This window comes from Chiroxiphia lanceolata, chromosome 2, assembly GCF_009829145.1.
Source record: "Chiroxiphia lanceolata isolate bChiLan1 chromosome 2, bChiLan1.pri, whole genome shotgun sequence".
NCBI lineage: Eukaryota > Metazoa > Chordata > Aves > Passeriformes > Pipridae > Chiroxiphia > Chiroxiphia lanceolata.
In genome coordinates, this window is record NC_045638.1 from 54,179,295 (window position 1) to 54,198,641 (window position 19,347).

The 19,347-nt window shown below is 33.0% G+C and overlaps 1 protein-coding gene across 3 annotated transcripts in view; it reads left to right on the plus strand.

The window, feature by feature from the left end:
* KLHL1 (kelch like family member 1) overlaps positions 1–13,158 on the plus strand; it is a 191,181-nt gene extending 178,023 nt beyond the window's left edge. For all 3 annotated transcript variants that reach the window (XM_032680439.1, XM_032680438.1, XM_032680440.1), the window contains 3 exons: positions 5,639–5,851; positions 9,797–9,968; positions 10,964–13,158. In XM_032680439.1, the coding sequence (XP_032536330.1) occupies positions 5,639–5,851; positions 9,797–9,968; positions 10,964–11,023 (445 nt within the window). In that variant the 3' untranslated portion in view covers positions 11,024–13,158. The remainder of the gene's footprint in view (positions 1–5,638; positions 5,852–9,796; positions 9,969–10,963) is intronic.
* Positions 13,159–19,347: the final 6,189 nt, after the last annotated feature.

The window sequence follows — 19,347 nt, forward strand, 5'->3', positions numbered from 1 at the left end:
GTGAAGGTCACAGACTAAATGATCTAAGACTTTTTTTGCGAGTCATCCATATAATTGCAATGCATGGATAATTTTCATACTTCAGTAACAACTAGGGAACTGGATCAATATTATTAATTAAAAGAGGTATTATTATGCTATAAATGTGATTTTTAAAGCTGAAGTAACACTTCAAAATTTCATACCAAACTACCAAGATAAGAAAGTATGACTGAAACCATTATATTTCCCATCTATGCAGTTTTTTTCTCATGGTTTTTGTTGCTTGAGGTTTTTTTTGCTCTTGTGCCTTATTGATAATTCAGTTAATCTTTTACTAATCTATTTGAACTAAGAAAAATACCTTAACTGGCATACTTAATTATAGTCATGTAAGGAGAAAAATGTATGTTTTAAACTGTGAGCTTTCTGCCCACAATATTCTCACTGACTACAAGCAAATAGTTTTAAATCAATATTTTATGAATGACATGAATATTTTACCTGATGCTAAAATACAACAGTGCTTTTCCCTATCAGAAAATTCATACCATCACATGTCTGCTTCCATAACAGACCCCTACATCATGTACCTAACTATAGAGTATCTCAGATTTATCTTAGGAAGTAATTAGCTACTATTAATGAATTTTATAAAACTTTTTTGCAATAGAAAGAATAACAAACGTATTTCAAAGTCTAACTCACAAGTTATCAGCCTTAGAATTTTTCTGTTGAAATTTGTAAAATCTTTTCTCTGTTCTTACTATGTTTTACTGTAAATGTACTTTGACCTATAAATAAATTTATAGCTTAATTTAAACTCTGAGAAGTTATTTCAGGTTCTTTTATGACCATTTTGATGCTGCTGATATTTTATGAATATGCTGTTTATTAACTGTTGCTTTTGATTAAACCCTTTTTTCAGAAAGGCAATTATTCTGCATCCCACTGTAGGGAAAATTAGACAAATGTTGAAGTTATTCTTCCTTAACTGTAGAAACTATAAAAAGATGTAGATATTTTTTTTAATATTTTAGTCAACATCATGCAACAGATGGATACTGAGACAGAACAAAATGCAACAACTCTATGGGCGATTATTAAACTCACAAAGAAAATTAATATCATAATCACACCTCAATCTACCACAAAGTAATTCTGTGGATTCAATAAAAAAATTCTTATTTACTGACAGATTCACTGTCTGTTTTTTAATAAACAAGAGAGCAAATAAAGGGCCTTATGCACATCCTGTAGTAAATGATTAATTTACAAAGACTGTTTTACCTTACCTATCCTATAGCCTGATAAAGTCAAGAATGTTTTTTGACTGGTGGAATCTGCATACTGTCAATGGTCTTGAAGAGCTAACGTAGCCCATATAAGTCCAATTATAATTAAAATTGTTTGGAAGAGGTTCTTTCTACTAGGAAACAACAATTTCTAGTGTAGGAAATCAAGAGTGTTTTTCTCTCAATATTTCATATTGTAGCATCATAGAATGGCTTGGGTTCGAAGGACCTCAAAGATCATTTAGTTCCAACTGCCCTGCCATGGGCAGAGATACCAGCTGCTAGATCGGGTTGCTCAGGACTCCTATCCAACGTGTCAGTAGTTAATTTTATTGCACTTATTTTTATTCCCTGTTGGGTTTTTTTGGGTCCAACTCTCTATATTTTTACTTCACTACTGCATTACAAGTGCATGAAATGCCCTTCCAAATTTACACACAAAAATAAGACTTCCTTAATGCTTTCCATTCAGAAAATTGTTGCATTTTCAACTTTTGCAAGTTAACTACCTTGTCTTAACCAAAGCAACATGGATAGATACCTTTCCTCTGCTACAGTCTGATTCCTAGGTCAGGTATGGACTGATTCAGCAATACAGTAGCCCAGCATTTCTGAAAAATATTACGGTGCCTTCACTTCTACAAGCAGATATCTTTTGTGGCACAGTAATTCTTTGCTGCTCTTTCAGAGACACTGAAAGGCCAAAAAAGGGTACAAAAGGGCCTAAGCAAAAGACTGGATAGGGTCTTCGGTATCCACAGTATCCAAGAATTCGGTATCCAAGAATTTTGAAAAGCAAAACCTCATTAAGAAATACAGCAAGGGCATGATTCAACTGTTTTCAGCCATACCACCTCACATCAAAGACAGTCTGGTCTTTTGAGGTTGACTTGTCAAACTGAATTTAAAATTGGCTCTTCTGAGTTGTTATCAAAGGTTTGTAATGGCTGAACTAAGGTAAATGCTTTTGATCCAGCTGGTCATGATTTATCCTAGTGTTTCCGACTTTGAAACCTCTACTGCATTTTGCTAGCCAATTATACATATAGTTATATATATACAAATGTTCATGAATCTCCTTCCATCTTAATACAAGAAGTGACAAAACCCTGAAAAGACAAATTTCCAGCTCAGAGGAGGTGAGCTTGGTCCAATTTTATATCTACACACAGTGTCTGAATCAGCTGAAATGTAGGACACTTGGGAATAGAAATCCATAACATCTTCACAGGCAGAACTTTTACTATGGAAATAAAATTACTCGGTACTGAATGCTTTCTTTTCTATGTTCATCTTCCTCTCTAAACAGTGATATATCATTATCATTATTATTATTTTTATAATTTCAAGAGTTTTGATGGAATGTACAATGAAAAGCAATTCAGCTAATTCAGAGAATTACATTATACTTTCCTCTATAGAAATTTTACTATAAACTGTTGGCGAGCAAGACAAAGCTGAAAAAAATTGGTTAATTTGAAGTCATCTAACAAAATAGGACGCTGAGGACCATGAATGGAAGTAAGACTACTAAATATCTTTGGTTATAAGTATTCCAAAAGTTTCAGTTAGCCGTACAGTATCCTGAATATCCAGCACTTGTTTCAGAGTTACTCTGCATCATTTTAGGTCTTTGTGAGTAAGGACTTGGAAATTTGGCAGAAGAATGGAAGGGATTCCTGACTGAAGTGTTCTGGCTCAGCCACAACCAGAGCTTTAAATTAATTTCTTGATTTTCAGCTTTTTTGTCTGAACTAGACTCCTTTATGACATAAAAAATTATTTTTATTTTTATGAACTATTCCTTGATGAGATAGAAACACAGTCAAACTCTAAAATGACAATTCTAAAACCTGGTTTGGAAATTAATTTTGTTCTGAATAGCATAGAGCATTTTAAGAAAAGCTAGGTGGTCCCAGTCACTGACTGAAACTTTTATCAACTACTTAACATTTGCTATTTTTTACCAGCAACTCTGGAATGCTTTCAGCCATATTTTATTAGCAATAGAGGAATGAGAAAGTGTACTTCACAATCAGCATGGAAATATCAGCTTATAGATTTATTTCAATTGAAAGACAATGGAATAAATGAGAACTTTTCTTGTCAGAAGAAATAAGTAAGGTGGTGGGTATTTAGGCTAGGGAAACACAAGATTGTTTGCACTGAAGCCTGCAGAAGTGTTACTGCATTACATATTTAAAAATTATGTGCAGTTGTTTAGGTGTCCAAATATTTACTTAGAAATCTATTTGAAAATCTTCAGTTTGTTAACCATGGTTTGTTTATATTTTTAGGTATCAATTCACCTATCTACATGCAATTGTCTACTGCCATTTAAGTTGCTTCAGGGTAGCCTACTTGATCTCCAGCAGTCATGCAGGTTTCTCCTGTGTACTGTTTGGCATATCTCTCAGCTCACAGGGAATGTCACCATACCTTATATGTCACAAATAAAGTTTTATCACTGTGGGTAGTTGAACCAAGTCAGATCTTTGAAGATAAAGATAACATCCTTGCAGACACATACATGTAAATGCTTATATTTACATTTATATAAATGTAAATGGTTTTGATCACATATTTAAAATTTTTTTAGTGCTGTTCTGTATTTCTTATTCTCAGATGAAGGACAAAAATATGATTGTGGTTGGTGAACAAAATTGTTCTTTAGGCTCAGCTGCGCTGAGCACAACAGCAATTTAGACACTGTAGACATCCACAGGTTAACACCTACATATGGGTTTCTTAATATTGATTTCATCTGTAGATATCCGATAATTATAAAGAAAGTTAAATTTATTAGGACTAGATCCAAAGAAATAGTTGCAAAAAAAAATGTACTAAAAAAAATGTACTTGCTTTAGTATCTCCCATAGAAGATTATGGATTCTCCTGTGTACTTCAGCCAGAGCACAAGTATGCCTATCAGGAAGAACTGACATGTTCTCATGCTTCAGTGACATATTTATAATGGTATGGTACTTCCTTATTTATCAGCATCCATACCAATGAAATGTAATGGTAAATGCACATTTAAATAGCTCTGAATTCATGGAGTGCTTAGGACAGTAAAAGCTTCCAAATGAATAATTGCTTCACACAGACAGCTTTTACAACCTAAATTGCTTAGTGGCTGGACTTTAAAATAGCGTGTGTTTTTATTAGTTAATCTCCAGGCACTGTAGGAAAGGCAACAAAGTACAACAGGATTCATATAAGAAATGAATGCAGCACAGTATTAGTGGGAAAGAACAATCAGAACTGTTTCCTCCTGGGAACCGTTATAAAAAGTAGAATGTAACAAGTTTCTTGCCTGAAGATAGTTACAAACACAGCATATTTTTTGTTAAACCATATTTTTGTAATTTCAAGTTTAAAATACTTTGCAGAAGTTTTCCATGACTTTTCAACTTATACTCACGATATATTCTGATGAAGAAAATATACAGTGCCTCAGGGTTATAATTTTCTTACTTGCAGGTAGATATGTTACTGTTAGTGTGGGCAAGACTTTTCTTCAATATAAGCAAGATTCTTGAAACTGAACTAGTTCTCTTTTAAAAATCCGTGTCTAAAACAAAATGTCATACTCCTATATGCAGCACATTTCATATTTGATATCTACTATATTGTATGTGTAAATTCATTCTGAACATGAGCTTGATAGATTCTTTTGTGGAATTTGTCAAATATCAGTTTAAAGACTGACTACAATTTTCCATATCGTTTGTATTTTAGCATACCAAGTGCCTCTTTTTTTTTCTTTTGTCAAGAAAGGTAGAGTAGAAACTTGTTCTTCTAATTATTCTGATTCTATTCTGATATTGAATGTATTCAGTAGTACTATATAAGATAAATTTTAAAATACAGGACAGCAGTTGACAGGGTGTTTCCTACTAGTTTGATGCACAATAAAAACACTATAATAAATGGATTGCATATTTTTTATGTTGCCTGGATTACCAATTGTAAATTAGCACTTCCACTTTCAACTCACAGATGATAAACTTAGGCAGCAACCCTGCTTACCTGATTTATAAATCTATAGAGACATATCTGCATGTCACTTGTGGCACCCTTGACTGTGTGTGCAGTAATGGAAGAATGAAAATATCCATTACAGAAAGAAATATCTTCCTTTCTATTCAGGTGGGCAAAGAACTAAGTAGCATGTGAGTTTTTTAATAATATCAAAAACATCTGTTTGCTCGCTATACAAAAATCAAATTATTTTAAAATGTTGTATTTTTTCTTTTTTCTGTTGGCTGATGTCAGATAAAAAACCACATACTCCTTGTTTTTATTTCTGCAGTTCTGAGCACTTGTTTTATTAACATTCTTATTTGTGTGGACTTTCTTAGGTTATATTCAGTTGGAGGCCGGGATGGAAGCTCATGTTTGAGTTCAATGGAATATTATGATCCTCACACAAATAAATGGAATATGTGTGCTCCTATGTGTAAGAGAAGAGGAGGTGTAGGAGTGGCTACATGTGATGGGTTTCTTTATGCTGTGGGAGGCCATGATGCTCCTGCTTCTAACCATTGTTCTCGACTGCTTGACTATGTAGAAAGGTATCCAATTATACATGCATTTTTTTTAATAGAAAATAATGTCTGGTAGCATAATTTTCTTATGTTTGTGATGGTAAAGTTAAACAGATTTGCTTGAAAAATTCTGAGGTTCTGCAAAAGATAATTTCTTTGAAATTTATTGTCTTTCCTTTTTATTCACAGTACTATTATATATTATCGTGAACACAAAAGTCCACTCTTTTCACATAGCATTTAAGTAATCTGGTTTTTAAGGCACTATATTACACATTGCAGTTATAAACTAAACTTTGTAGAGATCAAATTTTTTCCTTGAAATAATTTTGTTTAGAATTTTTGTTTAAATTGTGTTTAAAAATATTTTGTAACTCTAAAAACATAGCTAAGCAAAGAAGAAATAAACAATTGCTTAAGTGATGGATATTCATAGTACAATATATTGTTTCCTTTAGCAACATTGCCACTTTCTAATGTGTTGATATAAGCCTTATACACTGTATTTACAGTACCCTGAGTTTTGCAAGTAGATATTCTACAAAGTCAAGAATATCTAGTAGGGCAGTATAGCACAGTTGAAGTGATTATAGCATTCCATTTAAAGGTATTCTTCAAATGTTTCATGAAGGTTTGACTTTTTTCTGTTTCTGTATGCTATAAAATAGAATAAGGAAAACACACTCTCCAAATATGTACAGGTTACAAAAGTTAAAGTAGATATGTTTGAGTAGATGGTTTATCTTAATGCACAAGTAAGACTGGTGCTGGGAGAGATTTATCTATTTATTTATTTCCTGAAGGGGTTAAACTTTAGTTAAATGTCAGTTATTGCTTCTGCTGAATCTGGATGGGCATTCAATATTTAATCAAAAAATTATAAGTTAAAACGTACTCTTTATGTTATCTATATGATTTTGATGAATCTTAGACACATTGCCATCTCTACTGTATGTGTAAGAAAAGATCATAGGCTGCCAAATACTTTACTTTCCATCTCCAGTAGCTGGACAGTTAATAAGAGAAATCCCATGATGCCTGTACTCTACAGACTATCTTTTTGGACTTTCATTTATAAGGAACAATAATGAACATTTTCAGTGAAATAAATTTATATTAAGACTACTAGTGACAGTAGTATGAGATCTTTTCAACTACTTCTGCTTATTGGTACTCATAAGGGAGCTCTTCTTTCATTTTTCTTTCTCTGAGAATAAAACCCTTCTGGTGTTGAAGATGAACCATCCCATCACATTTTTCTTTCTCAGGGGAGACTGTAACAATGAGCTAAACCACATATCCTTATGCTGTGTTATGTACTGGTATTGCAATGACATTATACTGTGTTCCTAGTCTAGGTATTTTTCCACTGATAGAAAAAAATGTGGATAATGTACTTCGTGAATAGTAAGCTTCGAGACTAAAAGTTGGGACCAACAACTCATAAGACTATTAGCTTATGTAGAGTGGATGTGAATTAATTGGTGGACTCCATTAAAATGGGGAAAAACTCTCCTGGCCCTTCCAGTGGTTGATTAGTTTATAAGACGGCTGGGATGTTATTTTGTGTGTCTATTTTTTTATTCAAAAATTACACATAATTTTCAAAAAATAAAAACATCTCAATAACTTAGGAAAACAAAGATTAGTGATTACAGTAAGGTTTTTTTATATCTCTCTGAAAGTTTTACTTTCTGTAATTATCTAAGATGTTTTTTAACTAAGTTTCTTCTTCAGTCATTTTGTCATTCTGATACAGCCCGATAGGATGTGCATTATTCAAACACAAGTTGCTCCTGGAAGACTGTCAAACCAGACATAATACTTTAAAATTTATCTTTGAGATTATGCAAATATAGTGGCAACAGATATATGGGTTTTAAATGCTATTGCTAAAATTCTGCTCAATAGTAATTAGGACTTCCAGATTAATCTCTTCTATAGATAACACAATTTTAAAGGATTTCCTATGGATTCAAGCATTCTGATATAAAATAAGAGTTATGTTTTTCTCCTCTTCACAAGCTGGAAAAGTGCAATGTTCTATTCCTTTTTAAAGGTAAAACAGCTAATTCCCTTTTAAGAATTATACAGTTTTTGAGATATTTTGGCATATTTCATAAAGTAACTTTCTTTTTCAAATGCTACTCAAAACTTGATGGATTGTAAAAACATAAACATTTAATCTGTAGTTTTTCCCCTTCATCTCACCTTGCTTTCAAAATTGATTTCTTTCCACATTTCCAGTGGTGACATTCACTGGATAGGTAATAGTTTCAGCTAGAGGCATAGGATGCTGTTGTTGACAAGCTCAGTCTTTGAAAAAAATCCATTCAAATTTTCTTTTTCTTTTGCTTGTTACATATTCAAGCAATGTTTGAAAGTATTTTCCTCTGAAGTTATGAAAGATAACATATTTATAGATATTTAACTTCAAAATTTTTAAGTAAGGCTAGAAAAATGAAAAATTTTGAATAATAAAATTAATAAAAGTAAGAAAATTAGAAGAAATGAAAATAAAGATGTACAATATGATCAAGGTTACAGACAATTCTTTTATTGTCCAATTTAAAGGTTGTGTTTATGAACCAAAAGGCTGTTACAAGCAAAGCACTGTAACATTGCTGTTGCAGTACTTTGCTTGTATTAAAAAAAAAAAAAAAAAATTTTTCATTGTTCAAATATGGGGGACTTCAAATAGTATCCCTGCTAGTTGCTTAATGAAAATGTCACAGACTGAAATAGTAACAGGTGCTAGAATTTTCCTTTTTTTTCTAAAACTTATGTATTTACACCTTTCTGTAAGATTATTAACTCCTAGTTAATAAAGTTTAGAGTATACGAAAATATATTGAAAGAACTTACCTCTTCCCCCAAAAAGCTAAACTTACAGCTAATATTGTCTCATAGAGCTGAAGGAGAAAGTGTCTCGATATCTAATTTTATGTAACAATACAGTAGTTAAGAGGGCCTGTAAATAAAGAAAACATTAGCCATTATAGAGGAGTTACTTCATTATTATTTTAGAGAAATCATCATGCTCAAAGTGTGACCTACCTTACACTTTTAAGCAAGTTGATAAAGTCGGGCAAAGGATTTGTATTTTCTCCACTGATAATCAAGTGATTCTACTACGTAGTAGAGATGGTTAATGACAGATTAAATTAATTCTATCATACTGTGATATGGTATTCTATTTTAGTAATATTTGACATCTAAACATGAGGTATCTAGTTTAACATAATACTCCAGACATCCATAGTAACAAACTCTCAAAAGATATTTTATTTCTTCTTTATGGATGTCCAAAACAGATACAATGGAATGACTTCTGAAATTAAATAATTTTACATTGTTAATGAGTATCTAAATTAATAGCTAGGTTAAATGTTTAATTTTTAAATTACTGTCATTATACAGAAGGAATTTTGCCCACAGTTTTGAAAATTCAGTGGTGATTACGCCTTAAAAAACAGTATTACTTTCCTTACTTGAGCAAATGGAGGAAAATGCAAGTCCTATGCAGTTAAGCATATTCCCTGAATACCTGGGAAGGTTTTGTAGCTGTGAACATTGTATAGTATAATTTCAGAAATTAAAATATAGTGAAATTTAATTTTAGAAATAATGTTTTTAATATGGTACAAGAAATATCCTACTTAAAATGTATACATAAATATATGCATACATCCAGATATTGATCATATATCTTTCTCAAATCTCTTTATGACACATTATCCTACAAATACCTTAGTTTATTTTAGAAGATTAGCTGAGCAAAAGTTTCTAATCAACATTTGGGAACACAATAAATCTGCATCTTATTTTTTGCTGTTAGGAAGAGTATTTTTGAATAGGATGCTAAAGGATGGTTTTTTCCCCAGGAAAAAAAGGACTATATTCAAGTAAAAATCACCATATATTGATACTTATCTTCTCCCTGCACATCCAGTTTCCTCTCTCTTTTCTCAGGTATGATCCAAAAACTGATACATGGACAATGGTGGCTCCACTAAGTATGCCTCGAGATGCTGTTGGTGTCTGTCTCCTTGGTGACAAATTATATGCAGTAGGTGGCTATGATGGTCAAACATACCTGAACACTATGGAAGCATATGACCCTCAAACTAATGAGTGGACACAGGTAATCATAAAGTCTATTTTTTATATTATGCTATATAAATATTATATATTATATACAATTATGTTGCTACCTTTCAGACAAAATTCTTGTTCTGATCAATTTCCTTATTAAATTAATTTTTTCATCTTTCTTCATGCAGAAATAATATCATAAAGAATATCAAAATGGTTCTAGAATTTTAATTGGTATCCAGCTTGTCCTGAAGATCCTTCATATGAAAATATGAATTTCATTCTTCTAATATCATTTCATTCTTCTATTCCATTTTCTTCTGTTTGACAGATATTTTGAAATGTTGAACTGTATGTATGTCCTTAATTTTGAACCATAAAAGAATTAATAGGTATAATAGAAATAGTAATATATGCAAGAAGCTGGGGGCAAGTGATTTGGTTGTAGAAGGAATATACTTTATGTCACAGTTTGCTGGAAAGATTTTAATTCATTACAGAGACTTAAAAAGAAACAAAAAATTATTTCAACACTTTTTGTTACTAGTCCTGTTGCAGACTTGCTGAAAAAGTAATTTTTTCCACTATTGTAGATGTTTACATCTGAATTAGTCGTCCTAAGTTCTCTTTAAAGCTAGTGAAGAAAAGTGCATGCTTTGAAAGCATGATCTTATCCTAAAATAAGCATTTAAAATAGGTGTGATATATTATACTCAAGAATACTTATTTCTTTTTGAAGTTGTAAAGGGAAGCTTCTGTTGAGAAGCTTAAATGTAGACATACACATAGAAATCCCTTGCATATCAACAGTTCACAAAATTAATGACAGCTCTAAAATTAATTCCTCTTTCTTCTGTTCTCTCACTTGTCAGATGAAAGATATCAGGTAGGAGTAAGTAATTTTTAAAACTACAATACTAGAGCAGTGTGGTTTGTATTTATTTTTAGTGGTTTTGAGCAGTTTAGAATAATGTTGACACAGCACTTTGGCAATTATTGCATGGCTTATTCCTGTTCAGTTAATTTCTATCTGTTTTTCTACAGATGGCATCCTTAAATATTGGAAGAGCTGGCGCCTGTGTTGTAGTCATCAAACAACCATGACTTTGTCAGCACTGCTTAGGATTTTACTGACTGTGAAATGATTATTTTTCTATGAGACAAAGAGAATGATAATTTCACAAGAACAAGGTTTTACACAGTGAATACTCTGTTGATCAGAAACTTGAAGTTTGAAAGTGAGAAAGATTAAGTATTTATGCCCTATAAAAACTGTTCACAGTCAGTGAACAAGAAAAAAAAACCAGAGTGTGTAGGCGTAAATATGTGAGTGTGGAGCAGTAAGCTCAAGTTCTCATGAATGTGTCCTGGAGAACTGGATTACCAAGGTAAAGCTCTATACAAGGAGCAGAAAGGAACATGAAAACAGTTTTTGTGGCTGCAAGAGAACTGCAGAAACATTAAAGTATATTTAATAAATTTGAAACTGTGGTTTTTGAAAAAGAAAAGTTGATAGTAATATAATTTTTTTCTGTCCACAACTCTCAAATGGCCTTCTCATTTAAATGGGCTGTTTGATTCTTACTGAAGGGAAGAGGTCAAATGGTCTGGATATTCATAATGGCTGAGCTGTCACTCTATAGTAGGAATAAAAACAAAACTAAAAGTAAACTTGTTTTGTATCTTCAGATTGTACCTCCTTGCCAGTTTTAACACATCTTATAAATTAATCTATTGAATGGGAAGACTGTGTGTTTAATAATACATAAAGCAATCCTGTGGCTGCACTGGGGCTTTGTTGCAAATATTGGAGTCAAAAGAACAGTTTCCTAATTCTTTCTTAGTCTTATATTCAGTATAAGCATGTGGGCTCTACTCTCTTTGTTTAATGCATTCTACTGCATGTTAGAAACTCATGACAAGCTGGAAAATTGATATTGTTCTTTCAGTGCATCATGTATCAGATGAACCCTGACCAGAACAGTCTACAGAACCTCCTCTAACATTTCAAGAGGGAGAAAAGTCCTACATTTTAGTTCTTTCTAATGCTCGCAAATTTTGCCTAATTAGAGCTGGCAATTTATGACTTTCCACTTATGACTGAGAATAACTGAGAATAACTCCAAGTAGGCAATTCAGAATAAATGCAAGTGAAATAAGGAAAAATATACCATTTGATCTAATAAAGTTCATATGGTAAATATACTAGTGTCATCTGTGCTTCCCTTTAGGGTTGATAATTTCTGCCAGTAATGATACTTTGAGCTTTTACTTTGAGAGTAGATTTAACGCTGATGCTTTTTGTCTTCTCAGCTGAATCAGAATGTAAGGCCACTAATGGAATATGAAATTCTGCTATTCAGGGAGGCACAGTTTCTGGGAACAATTCTACCAAGTATACTTCTTTAAAGCCCTGCTGATCCTTTAGGAAACATTTCATGGTCCAAAAGCAGAAACCTCACAATCCTCTGTCACTAGCAATTTTGAGAAGTAATTCTGGTTGCACTAAAACCAGTTTTCCAATGGAAACCTTTGAAGCCATTTGAGATGAAAAATTACATACAGCTTCCAGCTTGGGACATTTTATTTGAAGATATGTCTTTCTGCCTAACAGCATCAGCATGCATGGAGATCGTTGTTTACTGATGCAAACTGAACTTCAGTTCTGAAGCCTAAGTATACAGTATTAAATCTTTTAAATACCTCTCTGTACTAATTTGAAATCAACCAAAAAATCTTCATATTGGTTTTCTACAGCCACTTGGCTTTTGAATTGCAATTAGTCTTCCACAGGTGAGCATGTCCATTTTTCTCCAACCACGAGAAGCTGTTGAATAAAAGATGTTACCTCTCTAAAGATTTTGCTTCACATAAACACAAGCTTCTAAGACCAAATGAAGAAGATTCTAGCATTATAATTGTAATATTAAGTATAGATATTGGCATTTGGTTCTCCTACACAGGACCTAATGAACTTAGAAACTGAATTTTAATTCTATTCCCAGAACTTTCTTTTGATTACGTTATGTCCATACACAATAGAAATATGATTGTTCTACCTTTATATTGATCTTCAAAATTGGATTATTTCTATTGATTGTATTCTGTGGCAGATTTGTTTTCTGTGCCTTGTTCATTCTTATCCTCAATTTGTCTTCTATTTTATTTTTGATTCTCAATTTCCTTTTACATTTTTTCCACTTGCCTTTATTTTGCCAAAATGGAACGTGATTCTCATGTGAAATGCTGAAAGAATAAAATTTTTATTTGTTTTATTTAGATTGTGTAAAATCTAGCCACAATAAGAGCCAAAATTGGCTTCATATTCTTTTTATGCTACTATATCAATATGCTCTGGAGTCTCTTCTAGAGAGAATTTGTGGATAATTTTTTATCAATTTTTTTTCTTACCATTATGTTTACTGTTATTGAAAACAATAATAATTTTACCTTTATTTTCACAGGGAATGCATTTAAATTGAAGTAGTCTATAATTGTAGTCTTGGTTTCTGTGATTCATTAAGACCTATTTTTTATTTATAAGAGTTAAAATCACTTCTGATACACTGAATTGTGCTAAACAATATTACATTTACAGGAAAAGCTGTTGTCTTTTCAAAAAACAGATTATCTCATTGTTAGTGATCTAGCATGGTTTCTTTTCTCACATAATTTTGAAATCATACTTGAAAATTGATTTTGAAGTATGAAAATAAGAGTGGAATCAGAACTGCAACAAATATTAGTTTCAGTGAAATCAATAACTGAATTCCTCAAAATGTTGCTTTTAAATTTTACAGTTTAATAGTCTAAGTATGGTCTCAAATGTTAGCTTTTCCTCTATATTTCCAACTTTTTTATTCAAGAGCGTCAACCAGTTTTATTAGAAAGTCCTTCCTCCCAGGTGGGGCTTTCGGTGTACCAGTGGCTAATAGCCATTCTGGGGCTGGACTAGAGGCTCCAGGTGGTGGGGTGTGGAACAGTGCACTGTCCCACCTTGGCCGAACTTGTCCTACCCCACCCCCCGCCCCCAACTTTAGTCATTTTGAGCCAGTAATCATTTTCTCCAGTCTCTCACAGAAGGGACCTTAAAATCACCTAGTTCCAATCCCTCTGTCATGGGCAGGGAAACCTTTTACTAGGACACGTTGCTCAAAGCCCCATCCAGTCGGGCCTTGAACACTTCCAGGTATGGGGCACCCACAACTTTTGTAGGCAACATGTTCCAGTGCCTCACCAAGCTCACAGTAAAGAATTTCTTCTCATATTTAATCTAAACCTACTCTCTTTCACTTCAAAGCTATTACATGCCCTAGCAAAACACCCCTTTCCAGTTTTATTGAGGCGCTTAGAGGGCTGCTTTAACGTATCTCTGGAGACATCTCCAGGCTGAACATTCCAACTCTCTAGCCAGTTTTCATAGCAGAGGTGCTCCAGCCCTCTGATTATCTACATGGCCCTCCTCTAGATTTGCTTGAATGGATCCAGGTCCTTCTAATGCTGCCGACCCCAGAGCTGTACACAGTACTCTAGGTGGTGTCTCACGAGAGCAGAGGGGAATAATCACTCCTTAGACGTGCTGACCCCTCTTCTGATGCAACCCAGGATACAGCTGGCTTTTTGAGCTGCAAGCACACCTTGCCAGCTCATGTTGAGCTTCTCATCCAATAACACCCACAAATTTTTTTCCTCATTGCTGCTCTCAATCCATTCTCTACCCAGCCTGTATTTGTGCTTGGGATTGTCCCAGCCCAGCTACAGGACTTTGTACTTGGCCTTGTTGAACTTCGTGAGGTTCATATGGACCCAGCTCTCAAACCTTACAAGATCCCTCTCTAGGCTCCAAGTCTCTCTTTCTGCCTCTGTCATTGAACTGGTAGTGGTGAGATAGATTGAGATTTTGCCCCCTGCGCCCCAGAAACTTTAGTTTAAAGTTCTTTCATTCATGACCAAATTTTCTTCTTGGAGTGCTTACAGAAGCAATACCTAAAAGACAAAATAAGTGCCTTCCCCAGAAGAGGAAATTCTTATAAAGGTGGCAGTGCTTTTAATATTTATTAATAAAATTACTAAAGAAATCATAGAAGAAATTACATTTTTGCAGGGCTTTAATTAGTTATTTAACTAAACAAAATCAAGAAAAATACCATAGCACATTATGTCTCTGTTTTTCAAATTGATTAATATTTCTGATTTAATTCCTTTCAAAATGCTAGATAGTTAAACTTCAAAAATAATTCTCTAGACAATGTTTGAGGCTGTATAAATATGGAATATAATTCAAGTTGAAATCAATAGAAAAAATAATCAAGAAAAATAGGTAATTTTTTTCATGTGACACTTTTGATCTGTTTCTACAAATATTGTAGTATTAAAAAATCCATTTTGCAAAATAAATACTAAACTTGTGATCCCCTGTTTCTTCTGGAACTGTTGGTTACTTTGCAGTTTTGGACCCTTCTTTTTAGTTTTTTTTTACATTTACTTTTCATTATTGACAATGATAGATGCTAGAAATATAATTCCCATTAGAAAATATCTACATAGAAAAATGTCATTTACTAGCTAGCACTTTATTATTGACATTATTTGATCCAGTTTTATTGAGAAGTTTTGCATTGAAATCAGTCACAAATAAGACAATAAAAAGATCTGTAGGTAAGAATGTTGTTGCTTTGGCTTTAATTACAACTGTTCAATACATATTTTTATACATGTTCTTGCAATCAAAATACTAATATTGTTTATAACCAAAAGTAAATTTTAAAAAATCCTTTTACATATAGAACAGTCTTTTATTCATATGAAACTGGTCAAATTATTATGGCAATTTTAGGATGCTTTCAGGGAGTTGCCTGTCTCATAATTTTACTATAATTTAAGCTAACATTCATTGATGTAAGGGAATGATTTTGGCATAGACAAGGGATCTTTTCCTTGAGTAACATTCTCTTCTACAGAAAATTGCCATCAGTTGACTGTTATTTTAAATCTATATATGTTAAAATATATCTAGAAAGCTCTATATATTATTCAGATAATTTTTATTTATTTAGAAAGCCCAAATAAATCCCCCTAAATATATTTGTCAATGGCTTAAACACTTTTCAATTACTTCAATAAAAATAACTCACAAATGAATTTGAAATTATGCAAGTTTTAATGGCTCAGACCTTGATCTCCATGAGCAAACACTAGAAATACCATGCATTGTGATTATAAATGTAATACAGTTTTTCCACAACAGAATTCACATCTTGGAAGACTTTCCTTATTACTGTACTCACAGTGAACTGGGCAAAACAAAATGTGACCTATTATCCATGACTTTTCCCTAGGTATTTCATGAGGAATAAGTAGAGAAGGCATTTCTGCAAAGACTTTAAAAAAGCTTTTGTAACTGTTATCAGTAGCTATATTAGATTACATGAATAATCCTGTAATATTCTTCAGCATTATTCTAAATCCAGTGTAAAGCTGCTCAAGTTGATATAACCTTGCATTTCATTCCAAATTCCCTTATATTTCTGCTTCATAGTACATTGGGGATGTATGCTTATGGACAGAGAGACTGCTCAAAATCATTAAATCAGCAAAAGTTTGATTTCCATGTGTAGGACTTCAGCTGTTGAAAATTAAGCCATAAGGAAAAATACTAGCACAGGTAAGAAATGTAGTGGCAGGGAACAATACAACCTCAAATCACTGGCTATCCACAGCTTCACCTTGGGGAATCTATGGAACTGCCAAATCCATCACCCTCTGAGGATTACTAAAGTAGTCAAAGCTGAGGTATAAGCAACTTAAGCTTCTGTAACCCCATATTTTCCCAGATTTCCTATGATCACATGATGCTTAAAAATGCATAAAACCTACAATAATAATAATAAATCCTCCCTTGCAGAAGTCCAGTACTCCTCAGAATTAGGTCTGTGAACCAGGTTCATGTTCAATCTTCACTTGGAAGGCTAGGTGGGTGTGTTAAGTCTGGTATCTTTACTGAACTGTTTCTGATGTAGCTAACAAAAGTCACTGAAGAGGGCTACCTTTGATGGTCTCCAGGAAGAAATATTGTTCCAAAGGTGAGATATTTCATTTAAATGGATGAGCATTCAGTTTAATTGCTCCCACATAAGTGTCTAATACCATCTGAGATGCCCAAAATTATCCGAGTCATCCACATTAGGCTGGCAAGTATGGCACAGATGAAGTTATGAAGGGATAACAGAAGTTCAAAGAGGAAGCTGTAAAGTATCCCAGATGATATTAGATACTTTTTTGTAGATGAATGATTTTGAGTGCAATTCTGTAAAGATTTGGGTGGCATATTTCAATCACATAGTGGGAAACCTCACATGTAAACATAGTGTGGAAAAAGAAAACCTTTGGTTTGGGGTTCTGGGTTTTTTCTTGTTTCTACATCTGTATATTTTCTAGGACATCAATTAGTTTAAAATGGTCATTTTTCCATTTCAAAGGAAAAAGAGAAAGAAAACTTGAAATAGCAGCATGAATGAATAAATATCCATTTCATAATATAGAGTATATAGATATCTACTATGTAAATGTCCACATTAGAATTATAAATCAAAAGCTTTTCCTTATCACTAGAATAGAAAAATAAATATTTCCAGGACATGATTCATCTCATTCTAAAGGTGAAATAAATCACACTTTAAAAGTGTGTTTCTCTGTATTTACTGCAAAAGTCCCTAAAATTACTAGTTCAGACAGAAATAAGTTGGTTAAGATGAATCTCTAAACTCTGATGAATGCCTAGAAGGAATTGGCCACACAAACATTTATTTCCAATAACTATGACAGAAATTTAATTTGGAATATAACTGCAAGACTCAACTGTGCACTGAACAAAACCAATATCCCTGTTCTGAAATCCCTGTTATAATAATTTTGAGTGCCCAGATGACATACAAATAAAGTTAAATATAGCTCTTTGTTAATATAGGAGAGAAAGTATTCAGAAAATCGTAGCTACAGGTCCTGGTTACCTAAGGTTTAGATATCCTGGATGTCAGGGATAAGGGAGCAATTTAATATTGTAAGCTGAAAAACATGTCTATATAATTAAAATTTAGAAGCCTTCAGAACATAAAAGAGGATTATTTCAAAGCATAGGATTGCTGTAATCAATGGGCATCAGTTATTCCAGGCCCTTGGGTAGGAAGAGAAAAACTGGAGAAGACACCTCCCACCAGATGGGTCATCTCATCCAAATACAGGCATACAAATAGATCACCTGCTTGAAATGCATAGTTTTCCTCTTTGATTTATAAAGGTGCCTATGAGACTAACCCAGATTTAGGCACCTAAATTAGTAGAAATTCTAACAATGAATTGTAGAAAAATGTCAATAGTATGATCTGTCCGAAACTGTAAATCTGTTTGACTTTCTTACAGATTTATCACAAATAGTTTAGACCATGCTGCATATTCATTGACAGCTCTATAAACAGTTAAAGAGATATATTTTTTTAATTAAATGCAACTTTTGAAATAACAGATCTATTGTACAGCTATTGTAGGTAAATTTATTTGGTGGTTTTATGCAACTTCATAGTCTCTCTTTGTGCAGTTCTGAACAACCAATGGATTAATTGTTCATTTCATTACAAATTGTGAATGTTTAGCACCTTTTAAAATCACAAACCATTTTCTTTGCTCTTTAAAATCAGATGTTAATTTTTTATTTCATTTTGAAAAATTGTGGCTATATTTTATATAAGACATATTTATGTAACACATGTTTATGTGTCTGGAACCTTGCAGAAAAATACAAATCAACATTCTGCTGGAATGAGAATACAGAACACATAATCTTTTAAAAATGCATTTTCTATGTCAGGAAACTAACATATCTTTGGTTATATTTAGTTGACTTTAGGGAACTGACTCAGAGTCATTAAAAATATATAAAGAAAAAGAAACTAAACTTTTCACTGATTTTACTTGCTTGACTGCTGTCTTTCCCTTCTTCCCTCCTAAAAAGCAACCACAAAAAAAGCAACCAAATAAATGCACAGATAAGTTCTCTCTCTGTCTTTCCAATTTCAGTGTCCATTCATTAACTCATACTGTCATAAATTCTAATTAATTGTAAAATTAGAATTAGACAGAGGAAAAGCTGCAACCAAAATGGCACAGAAGTAACTGTTACACAGAATTTCTTAACTGGGGAGGGGGGGAGGAAGTAATAATTTTTCTACAGTGGTCTAATCAACACAGAGTGTCAGCAGATTTATGCTAATGGATGACTCATTCCTTAACTGAAAAGCTTCTGTCTTTACCTTGCATACCAAAAGATCTTGTGTCAGATTATGGCTGCTTGCTCTGCATAAGAGACTGGAAACTGAGGGCTGAGTCTTCACTGCAAGTGGGACATAGTTAAAGCACTAATGATGTGGTAACAG